Source organism: Lonchura striata, chromosome 35, assembly GCF_050655825.1.
Source record: "Lonchura striata isolate lonStrDom1 chromosome 35, ASM5065582v1, whole genome shotgun sequence".
Classification (NCBI taxonomy): domain Eukaryota; kingdom Metazoa; phylum Chordata; class Aves; order Passeriformes; family Estrildidae; genus Lonchura; species Lonchura striata.
The window spans coordinates 10180427-10203215 of record NC_140737.1 but is presented as its reverse complement, the minus strand read 5'-3'; the positions used below and the strand labels follow the sequence as shown (position 1 = coordinate 10203215).

The 22789-nt window shown below is 51.6% G+C and overlaps 1 protein-coding gene across 1 annotated transcript in view; it reads right to left on the bottom strand.

The window, feature by feature from the left end:
• LOC146764373 (uncharacterized) overlaps positions 1–22789 on the bottom strand; it is a 198762-nt gene that overhangs the window by 110123 nt on the left and 65850 nt on the right. Inside the window, 1 exon segment of the mRNA XM_085565021.1 lies at positions 4663–5175. Coding sequence (XP_085421147.1) covers positions 4663–5175 — 513 coding nt within the window.

Sequence of the window (22789 nt, the reverse complement as noted above, 5' to 3'; positions counted from 1 at the left end):
TTATAAGTTAGGTTAAATATTGTTAAGCTCTTTTCTTTTGCTAAATTGTGACTGTGAAGCTATCATTTAAGGTTAAGGTGTAAGTCCTGTTAAGTTTGAACTCTGTTAAGCTTTTAGGCCATATTCCTTTTATCCTTGCCCTCACTGCCCTTTTGTCACACACACACACACACACACACAGTGACAGTTCTCGATTCATTTCTGGTTTGATTGCCTGGATTTTGTTTGGTTTTGTTGTTGCTTTGTTTCCTTGCTGTGCCTGAAGTGTCCAGTCAGGAGCAGAGTGACTCTTGCCAAGGAACTTTGTGCTGCTGTCACTTTAATATTAAATCTGGTTTTTGCTGGGGATTTTTCCAGCACTCTCAAGCCCTCGTTGGTCACAGGGTGAAGGAGCCCTGGCCCAGGCTCTGGCCCTGGGGGACACGGGGACGCTGCCGGGGGGTCCCTGTCCCCCTGTCCCACCCCCACAGCCTTGGCCCCCGTCCCCGTGTCAGGCTCTGGGGTCGATCTCGTGGAACATCCTCTGGGGGAGGCTGCGGCACCGGGGGCAGGGGGACCCGGGGGGACAGGGGACCCTGCTGTGCACAAGCAGCGTTGGACTTCTCTGGGGGAACTGGGAGGGGGAATGGGGCAGAGTGACCTCCCCAGTGACCTCACACAGCCCCTGTGATGTCACACATCTCCCTGTGATGTCACAGAGCCAACTCTATGATGTCACCCTGTGATGCCATACAGCAGTGCTCTGATATCACAGAAGACTGTGATGTCACAAAGTCACTATGTGAAGTCACAGTCCATTCTGTGATGTCACAGCCTGCTCTATGATGTTACAACACTTTCTGATGCCACAGAGCCACCCTCGATGATGGCAGAGTCTGCTCGATGGCCTCACACCCTACTCTGGGACATCACAGCCAGCTCTGTGATGTCACATCGCCCTCAGAGATGTCACAAACCTCTCAGGATCTCAGTTACATTGAAACATTGAAGTTTCTTGTACTTTGAAGAGATCACTGTTAGGGACACTGAGAAAGTGTCCCCAGGTTCCAGTTAGGGCAGAACACTGGAGGCAGTGATGAGAGCTGGGGACAAGCAAGGGAAAGGTGTCTCTGGTGCTGAGCAAACCTGGATGTGTTTCAGGAATGCAAAGGGCACAGGCCTGAGCCCCAGCCCCTGGCAAGGCAGATCCTGTCCCTCCCTCATTGCTCAGGGCTCTTCCCGGGATGGGCACTGGCATGTGGGGATGTGCAGTGCCAAGGGCAGGACCATGGGGCGGCCCCTGCCAGGCTGCTGAGCAGGGACAAGGAGGCACTGAGGCCCCAGGGCTGCAAGGGTCACTTGTCCCCTCGTGGCCTCAGGCCCAGGGCCAGCAGCCATGGCCAAAGGGCTGCACAGGTTGGCTCTGTCAGGGCCTTGCAGCTGCTGCACATCCCTGAGCCCTCTGCAGCCCAGGCTGTCCCACGGTGTCCCTGCCCTGCGCCTCTGTCCCTGCAGGCTGTCGTCACCCCCGGCTGCCCCACCTCGCTGGCCCTTCCTTTGCTGGCAGCTCTGCCTCCTGCTGCCCCTGCCTGGCCACACAAAGCCTTGGGCTGCTCCAGGCTCCTGCTGGGCATGTGTAGCACCACAGCCCTGCCCTGGGAGGGAAATTCCTTTCTCCTGGTGTTCAGTCTGGGCCTCCCCAGCTGTCCTTGGTGCCATTATTTCTTTCTCTCACTTTTTTATACAAGGAAAAAAATCTCCATCCTCTCTGAAACCACCCTTCAATCCCTCCCAGGCTACTCCTGTTCTGTCCTCAATCACCATATCACTGACCCCAGAGTCTGCAGCCTCTACCTGCTGGTTATGTGATGAGGCCTCCAAACCCCATCTTGGGAGATTTTTGGGCCCTCTACAAGGTCTGTGAAAATTGAAAAACAGTCAAAGTTATTTTCTTCAAAATCTTGCAGTGACAGAACAAGGATCAATATATTTAAACTGAATGAGGGTGGATTTAAATTTGTTAGAAGGACGAAATATTTTATAATTATGAGAGTGACACAAAATGGATACTGTTTTTCCACAAAGATGTATTCCCCATCCCAGGAATGCTCCAAAATCAGGGAATGTGTGCAACCTGACCCTGTGAAATCCCCTCCCCTCCCCAAGGATGGAATTCCTGTTGTGTGGGTTCTCTGATGTGCTGGGTGCCCTCACAACACTTCTGGCCAGAATGTCTGCTGAGGGCAGCCAGGCTGCTGCAGGGCAGTGACCTCACAGCCATCACCATGGCAGCCCTGTCCCCTGGGCCTGGCTCTCCCCTTTCCTCTGCCCCTGCCTTGTCTCTGCTGGCATGAAGAGTTTTGTTGATAATATCTTGTCCCCAAGGTGCTGGGCCAATGGCTTCCCAGACAGGCTCCTGGAGCAGAAGTGTCTTTTCAGAGCCCATCCAGAAATGAGCCCTGAGACAGCAGCTCTGCAGCGCTGGCCACCAGGCCGGGTGCCAAGGGAGGCTTCTGGCCATGCCCTGCAAGCAGCTGCTGCTGCCAAGGTGCCTTTGGTGCCTCGGGCTGTCCCTGGCACAGCTCCCAGCACGGCACTCTGCCCTTGTGCCCGAGGCCTTCCCTGTGCTGGGGCTGGCCTGGGGCTGTTCCTGCAGCGGGACCTGCCCTGCTCCTGGCACAGGAAAGGCAGTTCCTGCTGGAGCAGGAGGATCTGCCTGCAATGGGCTCAAACCCCTCCAGCAAGGCCCTGCTGACTTCAAAATTGCTTCCTAGAGCAGAATATCCTATGGGTGTTGTAGCTTCTGGACTGTGGAGTAAATAACTCTGGTTTAGAGCTTACTGTCTAGTCATGATCTGATTGTATTTATATAAATATGTCTGGTATTCCATCATTAATCCTGTAGGAAAAATTGCATTGACAAATTGTTCAATTCTACCTGTCCAATCGTTTATACATAAACCTTTGACAAATTCTGGGGCCGGGATTGGATCCAGTCACTCCCAGACTCCTCTCTTAAAAGGAATTTTAGAAGTCTGGGGGCTCTGCAGGGCTTTTAGAACTCATGGTGGCTGCTGGGTGTCTCCATCTCATGACTCAGCAGGAGTTTCTCCAATAATGAAATAAAGCTTTTGCCTGAAGCTCCCTCTCTGCCCATGACAGGAACCCCTGTGAGTACCTGTGACATCCCAGCTCTTTGGCAGCCTGGGGACCCCTGGGATGTCACTGTGGAGCCCCCATGAGTGCCTGTGACAGATCGGTACCTTTGCAGCCCAAGGTTTCCTGGGATGTCACCATGGAATGGCTGTGACTGCCTCTGACCACACGGCTCTTTGCCATCCCCAGAAAACCTTGGGAGGGCTCCATGGAGCCCCTGTCTCTGTGTGTGACATTCCAGCTCTTGAACAGCCTGGAAACTCTTGGAAAGTCCCCATGGAACCCCTCTGAGATCCTGTGACAAATCTCATCCTAAGGAGGCAACCATCACCAGGAAACCCTGTTGCTATGGTCAGTTTCCATGGCAACCATCCCCACCCCTGTTGCTATGGTCGGTTTCCATGGCAACCATCCCCAGCCCCTGTTGCTATGGTCAGTTTCCATGGCAACCATCCCCAGCCCCTGTTGCTATGGTCAGTCCCTGGGCAGCTCCATGGAGACCCCATGCCAGGGGTGGTTGCCATGGACACCAGCTCAGACCTGGAGCCCGTTGCCATGGCAACCATTGGCACGCCCATCCCCAGGCTCATGGATCCCAGAACCACAGAATTGGCTGAGCTGGGAGGGACCCATCAGGATCCTCGAGTCCAACTGCTGGCCCTGCACAGGACACCCCAACACTGCCAGCCTGGGCCTGGCAGCGCTGTCCAAACGCTGCTGGAGCTCAGAGAGCCCTGGAGCTGTGACCCTTCCCTGGGGAGACTGGGCAGTGCCCCAGCAGCCTCTGGGCAAAAACCTTTTCCTGAGATCCAACCTCAGCCTGCCCCGACTCAGCTGCAGCCGCTCCCTCCACTCCTGTCCCTGGGCACCAGAGTGAAGAGGTTCCCTCAGCCCCAGCCAGGGACCCGCTCCCAAGGCTGCTGCCATGGCCACCAGGGCTGGCACCAGCTGGGATGCTCGGTTTCCAAGAACTGGGGTTTGGGAATGGGATTCCTCAATTTCCTGCTCCCGCTAAAACCGCCCTGCCATTTGCTGCCCTCCCACCTACCATGGAAAGCACAAAAGGCAAAGATTCCAGGCTGGAATAAGAACAATTTACTAGGAACAGCAACAAGACCGGGACCAAACAGGAACAGAAAGAATATTGATAACAGAAGGGATAAGATAAACTATTTCCACAGAAAACTACATCACCAGTGACTGTCTCTTCCTGGCCACGTGTTTCCTCCTGCATGGAAAGGACACCCTTCTCCTCAGGGAGAGAGAAAGAGTCCCTTTCCTGCCCCTGGCAATGACCTGAGGTGGGAGTGAATGTAGTGACAGGGCCATGGCCAGACCCTCATGTTCTTCAATCCCACATCAGGTCATTGGCAGGGGCAGGAAAAGGGACAGGTGTCTTCCCAGCATGGATCACAGGGAGCATGGATCACCAGGGCTCTTCCCAACATGGTCCTCCAATGGGGGATGAAGCTGGAGCAGTGCACAAAGCTCTTCCTGCAGCTGGGGAATTTGCAGGGCTTCCCTTACCGGTGGCTCCGTTGGTGTTTGGTCAAGTGAGAGCTCTGGGTGAAGCTCTTCCCACACTGGGAACGCTCATATGGCCTCTCCCTGGTATGGATGGACTGGTGCCTGACAAGGGTTGAGTTATGCTGGAAGCTCCTCCCACAGTCGGGGCAGCGGAAGGGCCTCTCATCCGTGTGAATCCGCTCATGCAGGAGGAGATTTGAGCTGGTCTGAAATCGTTTCCCACATGTGGGGCACTCATAGGGCCTCTCCCCAGTGTGGATGCGCTTGTGTCTGATGAGGTGGAAGTTGCGCTTGAAGCTCTTCCTGCAGTCGGGGCATTGAAAGGGCCTCTCCTCTGTGTGAATCTGCTGGTGGCAGAGGAGATCAGAGCTGGTGTGAAACCTCTTCTGACACTTGGGACACTCGTAGGGCCTCTCCCCAGTGTGGATGCGTTGGTGGATGATGAGGTGGGACCTGCAGCTGAATCCCTTCCCACACTCCCCACACTCGTAGGGTCATTCGCCGGTGTGGATAATCTGGTGGCAGATCAGGGTGTTGCTCTTCCTGAAGCTCTTCCAATACTCCAACCACTTCTAGGGCTTCTCCCCATCATGAGGCTTCTCATGGACCAACAGCTCCAAGCTCTGGCTGAAGCTCTGCCCACCTTCCTGGCCCAGGGTGGATCTTTCCTGCTCAGAACACCCTGGGCTGGGTTTGCAGCCCCTCTTCCTGGGGGATTTTTGGGGCTTTTCCTCCCTGTTGGATTCCTGTGCTGTGGGGCTGCTCAAAATGGCCTCTTCTACAACGTTCTTCCACGGGGATTTGCCCTCACTGGTCCCCATCCTCAGCTCCTTGTCTGGGGGAGGAAGGACAAGGAGAGGATGGGATTTGCCTCCATGCCACAGGGAAGGACAAGGAGATCCCCCAAGTGCATCCCCGGCAGGAGGGCACTGGCAGCGGGTCTGTCCTGCAGCCGGGGGCCATGCTGGGCTGGGAGATGGAGCAGGAGAGAGGAAGAAAGGGGCACTGACTTCCTCCTCACCTGCCTGGGGGTCCCAGGGCATCTTCCTCTTCCTTGCAGCCTCCTCCTCCATCCAGCCAAAGTCTGGGTATGGGAAATTCTGTTTTGGAAGGAAAACAAGGGATGAGCACATTAAGTTTTGTACTGGTTTGCAGGCAAACCTGGGAGAGAGTCTAAGCCAGAATGACAATTGAATAAGAAAATTAAGATCAAGGCAATGATACAGAAACACTGGTTTAATCTGACAGAGTCAGGATATAACCTTACACCCCGTTGCTCAGGGTGGTGGTAGCAGTCTGATGAAATGGTGGCTGCAGTCAGGCTGGAGTGATGAACGTGATTCTGTCAAAGCAGTGATCCTGTAGAAGGGTCTGGTCTTCCTCTGAAGGTCCAGTGGTGATTATGGAGCTCTTGTCCTCTGGGAATGCAGTAGCCAAGGTGGTTGTGGTATTGCAAATGGTGAGATTATATCCAGGTAGGAATGCTTGGTTCCTCCCCCTGGGCGGAGCATCCCACAATGGGATGATGTAATTTTATCAGTCCTGCAGTGACACTCAATGGCCCATTAACAGAAGATGGCCCTGGAGGGCGTTATCAGGGCTGAGCCATGGAAGAGATAAAGAACACTGCCCCACCTGTTGATAACAGTTTATGGAGATGGGGACTGAAAACACTTTTGGTTACATCTGACATTGTAACCTGAAACAGTGAGGCAATCCCTGCTCGGGGTGGGGGGTGAACACCACCCCCCTTACCCAAACTGGCTCCGGTGTAAAACCCCCACCCTGGGAAGGCCACGCACACAGGGGACAATGTCACACTTGCCCCGCTCCAGGGGAGATCTCTGTCCCTGTCAGTCCCTTGTTCTCCCCCTTTTCTTTTTCTTTCCATCTCTCTCTCTACCCCTCATTTACTGTTCAATAAAATCCACTTTGGATTTGGTCTCCTTAGCACCTTAATTGGTGCAGAGGCATCTCTCTAACAATTTTATTAGCCAGATTGCAATATTAATTTGGCACAGTGAGTTCAGGGCTCTGTTGTCTGACCCCAAGTGCCTTTGACAACAGCCTGGTTCCCTCCTCTGAGGAGGTTTTGCCTCTTCTGGAGGAACTCTTGGAAACTTGGATGCAGCTTTCTCTGAGCAACTTATAGAAGAACTTATGAGGAAAATGGCTGTTGTGGGTGGCCAGTGTAAAGATAATATTTTCTTGTCCTTCCCTGCAAAGTTTGCTAAAATCACTGAAAGAAAGGGAACAAATCATACCAGCAAGACTGACAAGTTCTACAAGAAGCCCAGCTCTACCTAAATTCCTGAATAACTCCCAAATTTACAGGTTTGGGGGTTTTGCCAAATATGAGAATCATTATCTCCTTCGTCCCTGTCACCTTTGTGACAGCTACACAGCGCATTCTCTTCCTTTTAATTATCTGTATTGGGCTAAATGTCCACTTTTCTTTTTTTGGAACCTGCCAGCATCTGAGCTGGATCTGTGCTGGAACTGATGAAACTTGGAGTTGCCACTGAATTGCTTCTATTGTTGGTTTGTTCATATTTGGGATTTGATTGCATTTCCATCACAAGTGACTTGTGGGAAGAGCAAATATTCTTCAGTGCATTTTGTGGAGGGTTTAAATTGATTTCTGCCAAGTTTGTTTTGTCCAGTGCTCAGGGGATGCTCAAGGGGTCTCTGTGCCTCTCTCCCTGGGGGATGCTTGGGAGGGGCTTGGATGGGTTGTCCCTTTCCCTGTCACTCCAGGCTATTCCCCAGGGGTGTCCCTGGCCCTGTTACCCCAGGGCATTCCCCTGAGGGGTTGTCCCCATCTCTTTCACCCCAGGCTATTCCACAGGGGCTGTCCCTGTCCCTATCCCTGTTACCCCAGGCCATTCCTGAGGACGTTTCTCTCTCCCGGTCACCCCAAGCCATTCCCCAGGGCAGTCTCCATTGTTCTCACCCCTGTGCCAGGGGAGTGCTCGGGGAAGACTCTGTCCCTCGCAGCCCAGGGTGTGATCGGGGGTTGAAACAGGGTATTTAATAAGGTAAATTTAACATGGTAGAAATCCATTTGGATTTAGGTGAAATGTGCTGATTTGAATTATTAGTAGATTGCTAGCATAGGTAAAATATGCTGTTTAGTCTGCTAGCTCTGCTGCTGAAACACAGATGAAAAACTGATCCTCACAAATCCTGTAAGGATTTGCAGAGATGGTATGTTTATTGCAGTGCTGGATGCATGTGGGGATCATTCCACTTCAAAGGACATCAGCACCCTGTGTAAGGGATAGTCCCATGTTCCTCTCATTTTTGCCTCACGTTTGCCGCAATGGCAGAAACTGAGATCCTGCAGACCCTGATTGGAGATCCAGCTTGGAGAGATGGATGATTATTTTTGCAGGTGTATTTGCTGTACCACCACAGACCACTGCTTCGAGCAGGGCCTGGCAAGGACCTGGCAAGGAGTGGCTTGTTCTACGTGCTCACACCGGCTTCACGATACCTGCTAAACCCACAGATTTTCCCACCTCTTGGCCCAATGAACTTTGGGGTAACTCTGATGATCTCCCACGGAAGACCCCTCATCTGCCTCATGACCACTGTGATAGACAGAGATTGAAGCCCCTCCCAAGGACCAAGACTGAGACCCCCACCACAGGGAGGAAGGCTGGCCTGATCAATGTGAGATGTTTCCCAGGTGTGGTCAATGGATGATGAAAACAATGGCTCTCGTTCACAGCTGATAACATGACCTGTTCCCTCTTGGTGGCTTCAATGGATTTATTCTTCATTCTACCTGTTCCCCCTCAACGATTTCAATAGACTTTCAATGTCTTTTGCCTGTTCCCCTGCTTTGACAGTGGACTATAAAAGACCTCTGAGATAACCAAGATTTTGATTATCTTTGGTGTCTTTGGCGGGAGCTGCCCTGGCTCAGGGGAGACAGAGAGAGAGAAAAACAGCAGGCAAAGAGAGGCAGAGAGACACAAACACAATCAGCCGAGAAGGAGGCACTCTGAAAACAGAACTGCAAGAGACTGAAAAGGAATGGGATGGAAAGAAATAATTTTTAACTTGTATTTCCAATCAAAATACAATTTCCTCCCTTTTTCACCAACCTCCTCCTGGTGTCATTCAGCAGGGCTGTCAGAACGTTCTTCATTTTGAGTGGATTTTCCAGGCTGTACCCACAAGGAAACAGGGAATGGGGATTTCCTGCTCCTGATTTCACATCCTCAGCTGAGGAGAGGAGGAGGCAGCAGGAGAAAAGGACAGCTGGGCTTCACCCTTCCTCAGGAATGAGTGGGAGAAAGTCTCTCATCATGTCTGCAGCTGCTCCCACAGAGATGTGAGGGCTGATCCCAGAGCCCCAAGGGTCACATTCAGGGCTGCCCTCAGGGAATGTTCGCCTGGTATTGAGGGGCTGCGTGGCAGCACCTGGATCTTGGAGCACCCAGCTGCCCTCCATGTTTGGAGGTGCCTGAGGAGGGCTGGGACGATGCCAGGGACATCCTGCAGTGACATCCTCCCTGTCCCACTCTGCGTGTGCTCAGTCCCAAACCTGACCCTGATCCTGGTCTCAATCTCACTCCATGTTTAGACACACTCACAGTTCTGTATTTAGTCTCAGTCCAGTGCCAGACTCATCTAGCCCCAGACCCAATCCCAGCCCCAGCCCTAAAGCCAATCCCATGTTTTGCCTTAATCCCAATCCCAGCTCTAATCCAAATCTCAGCCCCAACTCCTACCCCAGCCCCAATTCCAGCCGCTTCCTAAATCCTCAGCCCCAAACCAAATCCCAGGTTCAGCCCTTCTGCGGGTTTGGGGGTGTCTCTGTCCCTCTGACCCCAATGATGTTTGGGTGGGGTCGCACCAGGGCTGAGAGGGACAGAGACGCCCCCGGCCTCCCCAGGGATGGGAAGGTCGGAGAGCCCCCCAAGCCCCGAGCACCCTCAGTGCTGAGAGGGACACAGAGCCCCTGGTCCCCAGCCCTGCACAAGCATTCCCTGAGGCCAGAGGGATGGAGACCCCCTGAGCATCCCCCAGGGCAAGGGGACAGAGACTCCTGAGCATCCCCTGGGCTAAGAGGGACAGAGACTGCCCCAAGCACCTCCTGGCACAGGGGTGAGAGGGTGGGAGACCCCCCAGGTATTCCCTGGGTGAGAATGATGGAGACACCCTGGGGAATGGCCTGGGGTGACAGGGACACGAACACCCCTAGGGAATGGCCTGGAGTGACGGGAACAGGGACAACCACCCCAAGCCCCTCCCAAGAATCCCCTAGGGCGAGAAGCACAGAGAACCCTTGAGCATCCCCTGAGCACTGGACAAAACAAACTCGGCAGAAATAAAACTTAACCCTCCAAAAAATGCCTTGAGGTATATTTGCTCTTCCCAAAAGTCACTTGTGATGGAAATGCAAACAAATCCCATACATGAATAAACTGAAAATAGAAGCAATTCTGTGGCAATTCCAAGTTTCATCAGTTCCAGCACATCTCCAGCTCAGGTGCTGGCAGGTTCCAAAAAAAGGAAAGTGGAAATTTGGCCCAATACATATTAATAAAGGGAAGGGAAAGCTCAGTGTAGCTGTCACAAAGGTGACAGGGACCAAGAAAATAATGATTCTCATATTTGGCAAAGTCCCAAAACCTCTGAATTCAGGAGTTACTTGGGAATTTATCTACTTGAACTGGGCTTCTTATAGGAATTTAGTAGCCTTGTGTTCCTCACCTTGGGGAGAATGAACCTTGTCAGTCTCTCTGGTATGATTTGCTCCCTTTCCTCCAATTATTTTAACAAACTTTTCAAGGAAGGACAAGAATTTATTTTCTTTACACTGGCCACCCACAACAGCCATTTTCCTCATATGTTCTCCCAAAAGTCACTCAAAGGAAGCTGCATCCAAGTTTCCAGGAGTTCCTCCAGAAAGAGGCAAAACCTCCTCAGAGGAGGGAACCAGGCTGTTGTCAAAGGCACTTGGGGTCAGACAACAGAGCCCTGAACTCACTGTGCAAAAATAATGTTGCAGTCTGGCTAATAAAATTATTAGACAGTTGCCTCTGCCCTAATTAAGGTGCTAAGGAGACCAAATTCAAAGTGGATTTTATTGAACAGTAAATGAGGGGTAGAGAGAGAGATGGAAAGAAAAAGAAAAGGGGGAGAACAAGGGACTGACAGGGACAGAGATCTCCCCTGGGGCGGGGCAAGTGTGTCATTGTCCTCTGTGTGCGTGGCCTTCCCAGGGTGGGGGTTTTACACCTGAGCCAGTTTGGGTAAGGGGGGTGGTGTTCACCCCCCACCCCGAGCAGGGATTGCCTCACTGTTTCAGGTTACAGTGTCAGATGTAACCAAAAGTGTTTTCAGTCCCCATCTCCATAAACTGTTATCAACAGGTGGGGCAGTGTTCTTTATCTCTTCCATGGCTCAGCCCTGATAACGCCCTCCAGGGGCCATCTTCCGTTAATGGGCCATCGAGTGTCACTGCAGGACTGATAAAATTACATCATCCCATTGTGGGATGCTCCGCCCAGGGGGAGGAACCAAGCATTCCTACCTGGATATAATCTCACCATTTGCAACACCATGACCACCTTGCCTAATGCATTCCCAGAGGACAAGAGCTCCATAATCACCACTGGACCTTCGGAGCAAGACCAGACCCTTCTACAGGATCACTGCTTTGACAGAATCATGTTCATCACTCGAGCCAAAATGCAGCCACCATTTCATCAGACTGCTACCACCACTCTGAGCAACGGGGTGTCAGGTTATATCCTGTCTCTGTCAGGTTAATCCAGTGTTTCTGTATCATTGCCTTGATCGTAATTTTCTTACTCAGTTGTCATTCTGGCTTAGACTCTCTCCCTGGTTTGCTTTGAAACCAGTACAAAACTTAATGTGCTCTCCCCTTGTTTTCCTTCCAAAGCTGGATTTCCCATCCCTTAAAGTTTGCCAGATGGAGGAGGAGGCTGCAAGGAAGAGGAAGATGCCCTGGGACCCCCAGGCAGGTGAGGAGGAAGTCAGTGCTCCTTTCCCCCTCTCTCCTGCTCCATCTCCCAACTCAGCACGGCCCCCGGCTGCAGGACAGCCCCACTGCCGACGCTGTCCTATTGGGGAAGCACTGGGGGAACCTCCTTCCTCTTCCCTCTGGCTCAGAGGCAAACCCCATCCTCTCCATGTCTTTCTTCCCCCAGACAAGCCGCTGGGGATGGAGATGAGGGAGGACAAATCCCCTCTGCAGAACCTAGTGGAAGAGGCCATTTTGAGCAGCTGCACAGTGCAGGAATCCAACGGGGAGGAAATCCCTCAGAGATCCTACAGGAGGAGGTACTGCAAGCCCAGCCCAGGGTGCTCTGAGGAGGAAAGACCCACCCTGTGCCAGGAAGGTGGGCAGAGCTTCAGCCAGAGCTTGGAGCTGTTGGTCCATGAGAAGCCTCATGATGGGGAGAAGCCCTAGAAGTGGTTGGAGTATTGGAAGAGCTTCAGGAAGAGCAACACCCTGATCTGCCACCAGATTATCCACACCGGCGAATGACCCTACGAGTGTGGGGAGTGTGGGAAGGGCTTCAGCTGCAGCTCTGCCCTTGTCACCCACCAACACATCCAGACTGGAGAGAGGCCCTACGAATGTCCCAAGTGTCAGAAGAGGTTTCACACCAGCTCTGATCTCCTCTGCCACCAGCAGATTCACACAGAGGAAAGGCCCTTCTGCTGCCCTGAGTGTGGGAAGGGCTTCAAGCACAACTCCACCCTTGTCACCCACCGGTGCATCCACACTGGGGAGAGGCCCTACGAGTGTGAGGAATGTGGGATGAGCTTCAGCCAGAAGTTCTCATTGATTCGCCACCAGATCATCCACACTGAGGAAAGGCCATACAAGTGTGAGCAATGTGGGAAGGGCTTCAGCCAGAGGTCCAAACTGATCATCCACCAAATGATCCACACTGGGGAGAGGCCCTACATGTGTCCCAAGTGTCAGAAGAAGTTTAAGACCAGGTCAAATCTCTTCTGTCATCAGCAGATTCACAGACAGGAGAGGCCCTTCTGCTGCTCCAACTGCAGGAAGGGCTTCAAGTGCAACTCCTCCCTTGTCAAGCACTGGCGCATCCACACTGGGGAGAGGCCCTACGAGTGTCCCCGGTGTGGGAAGAGCTTCACCCAGAGCTCTCACTTGACCAAACACCAATGGACGCACTAGTAAAGGAAGTCCTGTGAGTCCCCCAACTGCCTGAAGAGCTTTGTACACTGCTCCAGCCTTATCCCCCATGGGAAGACCCATGTTGGGCACAGGCCTGGTGACCCACATTCCCTGTGATCCATATTGGGAAGACACCTGACTGGTTATCTTTTTGGTTTCACCCTAACATTCTTCTGATTTGTCTTTATCAATTAAAACACCTGAAATAGGACTGAAAAGAAAGTAATTATTCACAGATTTCTAAAGTCCAACCTTTTAACAGGTATTTGAGAAGAAATTTATAGTCTGGGGACATATTCTGGAGGATTTGTGGGTTCTTGGGGGATTTCAGGCAGTGTTGTCCATATCTTTGCACTACTGAAGTCAAGATGGATTCATCTGTCACCTCAAAATGACTCAGTCTCACTAAAATCACCTCAGTCTTACCCCAAAATGGTATAATCCCACTTCAAAATGGCTTTCTTCCACCTCAAAAAACTCTAACCCATGACAAAACACCCAATTCCACAGCCTCCAGGGTGAGATGGGGTAGGAGGGAAATTGGAGGAAGTGGGATCCAAATTTAAAGGGTGTGGGACCATGATTGTGTGCAGCTGGGTGTATGGGATATAGTTAAATAGTAAATAAAACTCTCAGAATTATTGCTTCTTGTCCCATTAATTTTCAGTCAGTTCTCTTTTGTTTTTCAGAGTGCCACCTTCTCAGTTGATTGTGTTTGTGTCCTCCCTTCCCTTCCACCTCTCTTTGCCTGCTCTGTTTCTTTCTCAGTGTCTCCCTTGAGCCACGGCAGCTCCCAGCAAAGACCATGCCCAGATTTAATTCCCAATCCACGAGCTACAACAACCATGTGTGAAGTTAGGAAGGCTGGCAGTGAAATGTCACTGTAGGATTTGCTCCAATCGGCTTTTGGCTCTTCCATCAGAGCTTTGCCTTCAAGGGTAGGAACATCTTTTCCTGGCTGGGAACTGGAATTCCAGCCCCTGGGAGTGTGTGCCATGGATCTCAGAGGGGCATTCCAAGGCTCCCAGGGTGCTGCTCCTGCCATGCCTCCCAAGGAGCTGTGCAGGGCAGGGGACAAGGTGCAGCAGCTGTGTTGGTTCTGCAGTGCCACAACAGCCCCTGGTTCCAGGAGTTTCCACACTGTCAACAGCAGTTCCTGCGTTCCATGATGCCCTGCTGTGTCCCCATGGATATTTGGTGTCATGAAGTTCTTCAGTGTCACAATGGCCACCTCCCTCCATAAGCTTCCACAGTATCCAAATGGCTTCCTTGGATGGGCAGTGTCACCATGGACCATTGGCTCCATGCAGCCCTGCTGGGTCACCATGGACTCCTTGGTTCCATGAGGTTCTGGGGGTGTCTCCATGGTCTCCTTGGATCCACAGTGTCACAATGGACCACTGGATCCACATGGCCCTGCTGTGTCACCACGGCCCCTTGGTTCCATGGGACCCCAGGGTCACCATTGACTTCTTGCTTCCACGTCACCCCCTCAGTGCCAAAATGGCCCCTTTCATTCCATTGGGAAACACAAAAGATTTATAGAAACATTGAGCAAATCCTGCTTAACACAGCTGGGAACATCTGTTTGCCTTCCAAAGAGAAGTTAAAGGTGAGGATGGCACCAGCAGCTTCCATCTGCAACAGAGATCCAGGGAAAGGACAGGAACAGAGAATTCAGCTGGGAGACTCAGAGAATTCTGCTTCCAGTGATCATTTCTGGTCACACTGTCCCTTGTAGAAAGGTGACACCATTACAGGCAGCCTGCACTGAACAGGTGGCTCCTGAGTGGGGTTTGTTGTTTAGGAAACCTGCTCAGGCTTTTCCATTCTTTCCTTCCTAAGAGGAAAACTTCTCCTGGGCCTGTGTGCAGGCAGAGCCCTGAGGAGAGCAGGTGGGACACGGTGCAGTGGGCTGGGACATGGAGCTGCAGAGCTCAGGGACAAGGTTCTGCTGCAGGGCACAGGGATGTCAGTGCCAGGTGGGCGATGTCAAACATGGTGAGGCTGGGGGTGAGGAGCAGCTTGTCCAAACAGGGTCAGCCCTCAATGGGCTCATTCTTCTACATGCCCAGACATCCTAAGGAGAACTTCAGTGTCAAGGTCTCCTGGGGAATGCTTCTATCAGCTCTTCTCTGAAATGGGAAATAAGAAAAATACTCATTTGATTGAAGAAAAAAAGGTCATGAGGTGCATTTGGAAATATTCCTCCTTAACAGAACTCCAGACTGAGTCCAATCAGCTGCAGAAGCCCTGGAGACTTGAAGAAAATTGAATGAAGACAAAGCACCCCTGATGGCTTCCTGTATTTTGATTATCCCCACCCTGGATTTGGGGTTGAGTCCAGGACCCTCAGGCACTGAGAGAAGGCTGAAGAAGCTGCTCAAGGAGTCAGGAGCAAAACTCCAAGTCCCTTGGAGCATCACTGGGCCCCACTGAGGGCAGGGACTGCCAAAGGCTCCCCAAGGACTGCTGAGAGCAGATCCTTGAGGCCAGGATTGCAGGGAGCCCAAGGCTCAGAGCAGGGAACTGCAATGCTGAGCAAGGCCTGGGCTGGCTGGGGGAAGCAGAAAGGCCAAGCCCTGAGCCCAGCCTGGCACAGCAGGGCCTGTCCCTCACAGGTGGCTCGGGGCTGTTTGTGGGGCAGGGGGATGTGAGGGGCAGCAAGGACAAATGTCACAAATCTGTGTGACCGTGCAGATCTTCATGGATCCAAGGGGCCGGTGTGACACTGTGGGAAATTGTGGAACCAAGGGGATCATTGTGGCAGTGTTGGGCCCATGGAACCAAGGGGCCAGGGTGACACTGTGGAGCCTCATGGACACACGAGGCCATTGTGAGTCTGCAGGATTTAACACCCCAGAACACTGAAATGCTGGGGGTCACCAAAGGTTCCTTTACTTGAGTTTGGTGCACAGGAGAAACATCAACCTGATATTCTCACCATAGCCAGATGCAAAGGATATTCTTGGTAGGAAGGGACCCACAAGGATCATCAAGTCCAATTCTTTAGTGAATGGCCCACACAGGGATTGAACCTACAGCCTTGGTGGTACCAGCACCATGCTCTAACCAATGGAGCTAAGAGGTCAAAATGACACAAAATTTTACTGACAAAATATAGACAAGAATGGAACTTTACCTAAGGCTTTAATACAACACCCTCTTCAACATAAATCTCTTATCTTAGCATTAACTTCAGTAACTTAATTAATATAACCTAAAAACCTTTAACCCTTAATATGTTAATTTTTCAAAAAATGTTCCAGGTAAGTAGGATTAGAAAGAGGATAAATAGAGAACAACAGAAAGACAGGAGATCTATAGAAAGACATGTACACAAGCACCAACCTCATGGGTTCCAGCGTCACTAACAGAGGAACCCTAGGAGAAGGCAGGATCCAGACCATGGGCTGGCCTCGTGCTCCGGCTTTTAACCCCCTGGGCCTCCATGGGCCCGCCCCTGGGGTGGGACTGCCAGGTGATTGCCCAATCAGAGCCAGGGTAGGCACCAGCTGCTGGTGTGTGATTGGTTGACAGCTCAGCCAATCAGCACCGCCCCTGCTGTGTGATTGACAGCTCTGCCAGGCCAGGGCTGGGGGCGGAGCTCTGTCCCACCACAAACCAAGGCCTGACCCGCCCCCGGCCCCACACGGGCATTCCGAGCATCCCAAGGTGTCTCGGGACATGGATCTCATCCAGCATCTGACAGTGACCACAGTGACATTACGGAACCTCATGGAACCAAGGGTCAATTGTGACAGTCCAGGTCCAAGGACACCACGGTGACACTGCAGAACTTCATGGAACCAAGGAACCACGGTGACACCATGATCCATCATGGAATCAAGGAGACCATTGTGGAACTCAGAGACCCCAAGGAACCAAGGGTCCATGGTGACCTTATGCAGCCGCAGTGTCACAGAGGAGCCGTTGTGACACAGCGAGGGCACACAGAGCCAAGGGGCTGTTGTGACACATCAGGGCTTTGTGGAACCACAAAGCCATTGTGACATTGCAAGGCCTCATGGAAGCACGGGGCCATTGTGACACTGCAGAAGCAAGAGGAACATTGTGACACTCCAGGGCCTCATGGAACCAAGGAGACCATTGCGACACTGGGGGATCCCACGAAACCAAGGGAACATGGAACAGGTCTGGCTGCCTTGACCACCCAGGGGCCAATTCTCATCTGCCTATGAAACACTGGGACCATGTGCTTTTCTTTCTTATGGGAAAAAAACATTCACCTCAACTAGGATCACATGGCCAAAATTGGGCATTTGACGCCAGAATTTCCTATATCCAAGGATAGCTCCCAGATAAAATCTGCCAGGACTGACAAGTCTGGCTGGCCTTGTCTTCCTGAGGGCTGACATTTATTTGCCTCAGAAACACGGGGGCTCTGTGCTTTCCTTCCTAAAGAAATGGCCAAAACTGAGATTCCACCTCCAAAATGCCATATGTCCAAGGATAGCCTCTAAACAAAAGGGGCCAAGAGAGCCAGATCTGGCTGGCTTGGCCTAAGACAACCTCTCATCTTCTTCCAGAACACTTGGACTTCACGCTTCTCTTATCCATAGGAAAAAAACCCATCCATCTTGACCAGGCGCCCATGGCCAATACTGAGAATCCACCTCCAAAACAACATACAGCCAAGGATTGCTCCCAAATGAAATGCCAGGAAAGACAAGTCTGGCTACCCTTGGACCCTTGGGGGCTGCCTCTCACCTGCCTTGAAACACTGGGGCTTGCTGCTTTCCTTCCTATGGAAATGAACTGTCCTTATGTATGAAGAAATTACCAAAAATGGAATTCAACCTCCAAAATTCCCTATATCCAAGGGTTGCTTTCAGACAAAAGCTACCAGGACAGAGAGGTCTGGCTGCCTTAGGCCTCTAGTGGCCACCTTTCATCTGCCCCACAAACACCGGTGTTCTGTGCTTTTCTTCCCATGCAAAGGACAGCCCTTCTCCTCCGGGTGTCCATGTCTGAAACTAGGATGCCACCTCTAAATATCCCTATATTCAAGGGTTGCTCCCAGACAAAATCTGCCAGTACCATCAAGTCTGTCTGGCCTTGGCCTCTGGTGGCTGCCCCTGCCACACTGGGGCTCGGTTCTTTCCTTCCCATGGAGATGACTGTGACACTGTGGGCACCTCATGGAACCAAGGGGATCCTTGTGGCACCACTGGAGCCCATGGAACCAAGGGGCCATGGTGACACCATGGGGCTTCATGGACCCAGAGACCATTATGACTCTGTGGGGCCTGATGGAACCATGGAGACCATTCCGACCCTTCAGGGCCTGGTGTCACCAAGGGGGCATTGTGACACCTCAGGGCCTCCTGGAAGCAAGGGACCATTGGGACACTGTGGGGCCCCATGGGATAGGAGAACATGGACCAGGTCTGGCTGGCTTGGCCTGCCATGGGCCACCTGACCGGTCTAGCTGATCTTGGAATGTCAAGGCCTGCCCCTCATCAGCTCCTGGAGCACTGGGGCTCAGTGCTCTTCTCTGTATGGAAATAACCGTCTGCTATTTCAGATGTCCATTGCCAAAATTGGTACCCTCCCTAAAAAATTTCCTATTTGTAAGGGTATCTCTTAGAACACAATCAGGCAGCTCTGGATGGCCTTTGCCTCTGGTGGTCAACTCTCATCCACCCCTAAAACAGTGGCACTCTGTTTCTTCATTCATGTGGAAAAGAACTGGTCTTCATGTCCAGGGACCATGGCCAAAACAAGACTTAGCCACCAAGCTCAGCCGGGCTCACGGAACCATCTGCAGCCCCGGGAGATATTGACTCTGCCAGTGCTGCCATCCTCCCTCCAGTGAGAGAAAAGGACACAGGGCAGGCACACAGAGGAGCAACATGGACACACCGAGGGCAGGGAAGGGGAAGTTGAGTCCCAGGTGGGAGGGATGAGGAGATGCCTTGATCTTGGGGCTGAAATCCTCTGCTAAAGCTGTGGAGAAGGAGGTCATTGATACATCAGACTCTCTTTTTGGCTATAAGGCATTGAAAACTATGGGGAGATGACTTGCTCAGCAAAGGCCTCCATGATAAAGTAAGCAAATGTTGCAGTAGCTGTGATCCCACGAGAAGTTTGAACAGAGAAAGAGAGCACAGTGATGAGACACTGTGCCCTCAGGGAGAGAAGAAGACCTCTGTTCCCAGAGATGAAGATGATTTTAGAAATAGAAGGAGAGAACTTTTGCTTTTAACAGCTCTTCTTTAAACTAATACCCCATAAACTGACATGGCCCATAAACACAGCTGTGAGAAAGCCTGTGAGAAAATTGGAGGGACTTCACAATTGCAGATTTTTCTGAGCAGCTGCTATTTGTGGAAGCTAAAAGCCATGCGATAACTGTTTTCTTGTGGAGATGCCTCCATAACATAAACAAGAGGAACTTCTCTACCTAAGTGAACAGAAGAAAGACAATTCTAGAGATGGTAAACTGACTGAAAATATTTGGTTTTTTCTCTTTACATTTTCAGGTTGTCAGGAGAGAGGAAGTGTTCTGAAAGTTTTGTTCTGGTCCTTAATGCTCCTTCTTTTATTTACTGTTAGTAAACTTTTCTTTTTACTCTAAAAGTTTGACCTTTGCCTTTCTCCTAATCCTACCTCACAGCAGGAATTGAGTAAGTATATTCTAGTGTGTGCACTGATAATTAGCCAACACTGAACCCACTACACTAGTCGATGCATTAGCCAGGAAATCTCAAATTGGTGAAGCAAAACCAGTAAAGGAATGTTCATGATGAACTACATTACAACAGTGGCAAATCAAGGCAGAAGCATGGTTTGTCAGGACTTGCTTGATCCTAATGAGCCCCGTGGTGCACTTGGAGCTGAGCCTTGGAACCTCAGGGCCTGAGAGGAGATTGCAAAAAACCTTCCAGAAGTTAAAATCAAGAGGAAAAACCCAAAGTGTCACGAGGTACTAATGGGACTTACTTAGGTCCATCCCCAACACAGGCTCCTCATGGACTCCTTGGAGGAGAGAACTGGAGGCCAGGATGGCACAAAAACTTCTCAGTCTGGAAATGAAAATTCCAAAGTAGCTTACAAAAGTTAAGTATCTCAAAGCATTAAAGAGCTCCTCTGAGTGTCAGTGCCAAGCTCTCAAGGGACTCCTTAAAGCAGATTATTGGGGCCATGATTGCACAAACCTCCCACAGAGTCTGTATCAAAAGGGAAACACCAAGTACCTTAAAAGAACTGAAGTACCTTGAAGCATTAATGAGTGTTGTTCCTGACAAAGCCTCTCCAGGGACTAATTACAGCAGATAATTGGAGGCCATGATTGCACAAAGCTCTCAGAGACTCCAAGGCAAAAGCAAAAGCCAAAGTCCTTTGAAAAACCTGCAGTCCCTGGGAGCATGAAGGAGCCCCCAGGGTCATTCCTGACCAAGGCTCCCCAGGGACTCCTTCCAGCAGATCCTTGAGGCCACTGGGATGTGGGCTAGTGGGGGGATGCTGAGGGCAGGACCAGGGGCTGACAGTGCCCAGCCTGGCTGGGGCTGTGCCAGGAGGCCCCAGGGCCTCAGGACAAGGTGTCTCCTCACAGCCCTTGGTGGCACAGACCCTGCTATGCCCCAGGGCACCAAGACTTGGCTTCTCTTTGTCCCCACCTGCCATCAGTGCCTCCAGTTCTCTGCTCTGCCTGGGGCCTGGGGACACTTTCTCAGTTGTGTCCCTCAGTGGGACCCATTAAAAGTCCAAGAAACTTTGGAGTTGGATTCTGACATGGAGTTCTGCAGAGGTTTCTGCAGATCCCTCGCAGGGCCTGATGTTCAGGGCTGAGCACAAAGCCCCAGAGGGTCATTAAAGTCCTTTTGCTGTGTCTGTGCTGCTGAGCTGGGCCGGGCTCCTGGCACAGAGGGAGATCCTGGTAACCAAACAGAGCTTCAAAAGCACATTTCTCATGCTGAGCAGCTCTTCTCCCAGCCCAGCAGGGCTAGGGCACTGCCTGCAGCCAGCCCGGGCACAGCACAGAGGCACAGAGAGCTTCAATCAGTCAGGGCTGGGAAGAGGCTGAGAAGTGCCCGGGGCAGAATCACTGCCAGCCCTTGGCACAGGAACCTCTGGCTGCAGGACAAGGCAGCTGCAGCTCCTGGAGAGATCTCCTAAAGCTGGAACATGCCAATGCCCACAGAGCCTGTGAGTGCATTCTCTGCTCATCTCCTGTGCAGAGCAGCCAGGGGTGCCCAGGGCTGTCCTGCAGAGCAGGGTCCTGCAGCCCAGGGCGCTGTGCTGGGCCAGGGACTCTGCTGCCTGCCAGGGACAGCTCTCAGCCGGCCCTGGAGCTGCTCCCAGCGCTGGCCAGGAGCTGTGGGGGGAAGGAGCCACCCTGAGCAGGGCAGGTGCTGCTGCTGAGAGGGGCTGGCTGGGGCAGGACTGCTCCAGCTCCAGACCAGCTCCAGAGGGCACTTCCCAAAGAAGGTAAGCCTGGGTTTGCTGTAAAGGTCAGGAGCTTTCCTGAGATTATTTTCAATTTTCTGCTTGGAGAAAGATGATGAAGTTGTGATGATGATAAAAATATTTTTGCTTTTATATATTTTTCATATATTCATAGTTCTGTAAATTACTGTTACGTAGTTTTAAAATTATAATCCTTAACTAACTCTATTAAACTCTTAAATAACTCTTTTTAACTACTATTATATATTTAATGTATTTATGATCCTTAATTAACTCTAGTATGTTTCCTTACCTTCTCTTGGATTTTAGAACTATAACCTGTCTAAATACATTTTTAAAGTGCTATATAATCTTTTTATCAGAGAAAGAACCCACAAGAAGAGTATTTTGGGATTTGAATGTGAGCAGTGATAAGAAAAACTGGGACAAAGAAGGCCCTGGACTTATTCCAGTGGGTTGTGCCAGGGGTGTGTAACTGGGTACTGAATCTCCCATTGGATGTTCCTGTTAAATATCCTAAATAATCAACATTAACAAATTGTTGAAATCAGGGGCTGGGTGTGCCTCATCCCCACTGGGACACCTGGAAGCTTCCAATAAAGGTCTGGTTTTTACTTTACTGTTCTAATACTGTTGCAAGGTCTTTTTTTCTCCTTCAATTATAGACAACAGGGGGTTGAGAGAAGCAGAACAGGAATTGAAATCCCAGAATAACAGAACATTCCGAGTTGAAAGGGATACACAGGATCATCAAAGGAATGTTCGAACATGTCCAGAGACTCCAGAATTGTGACTTTGGCTGGTCAGTGTCTCTGCTGGGAGCCTCCCAAAGGGCCTTCAGCCACTCATCAGCCCTGGGCAGCAGCAGCATCACCTCTGCAGGGCCCAGCAGGGCTCTCCTGAGCTGCCCTTGCCCAGCTGCACACAGAGCCTGCCCCAGCCTGGGCCCTGCACACAGGCAGGTTTCTGTAGGGCCAGGCCGAGGGCACACAGGGTGGGATGGGCTCTGTGAGCACTGGCAGGGACAAGGCACCTCTCAGGAGGGGATGTCCAGGCCCAGGGAGATGCTCAGGGAAGGAGAGGGGGCTGAATAGAGCAGTGCTGGGGGAACAAACCCATCCAGCCCCTCACCTGCCCTCAGCCACAGGGAATCCTTTGCTTCTCACATCTCTCAGTGGCAAACTCTGAGTGCAGCAGGAATGCTGGGGATTTCTGACCTCAAAGAGACAGGAATCGTGTGTGGGTAGGAAATCAATTCCGAAATCCAACCCCTGCCATCAATTTCTCTTAGGAGTGTGAATGCGGATGGTACCAAGCCTTTCTGCAGTAGGAGTGATTCCCCTGACAGATCCTGAATATCCAGCCTTGTTCCTCTGCCCCATGGATACAAACCCAGGGCAGCAGAGCAGGGATGGCTTCTCCAGAGCCCCCACATACAGCCCTTGCTGCTCCTGGCACACTCAGCCAGCACAACTGGAGCTCAGGCAGGGACCTGGGTGA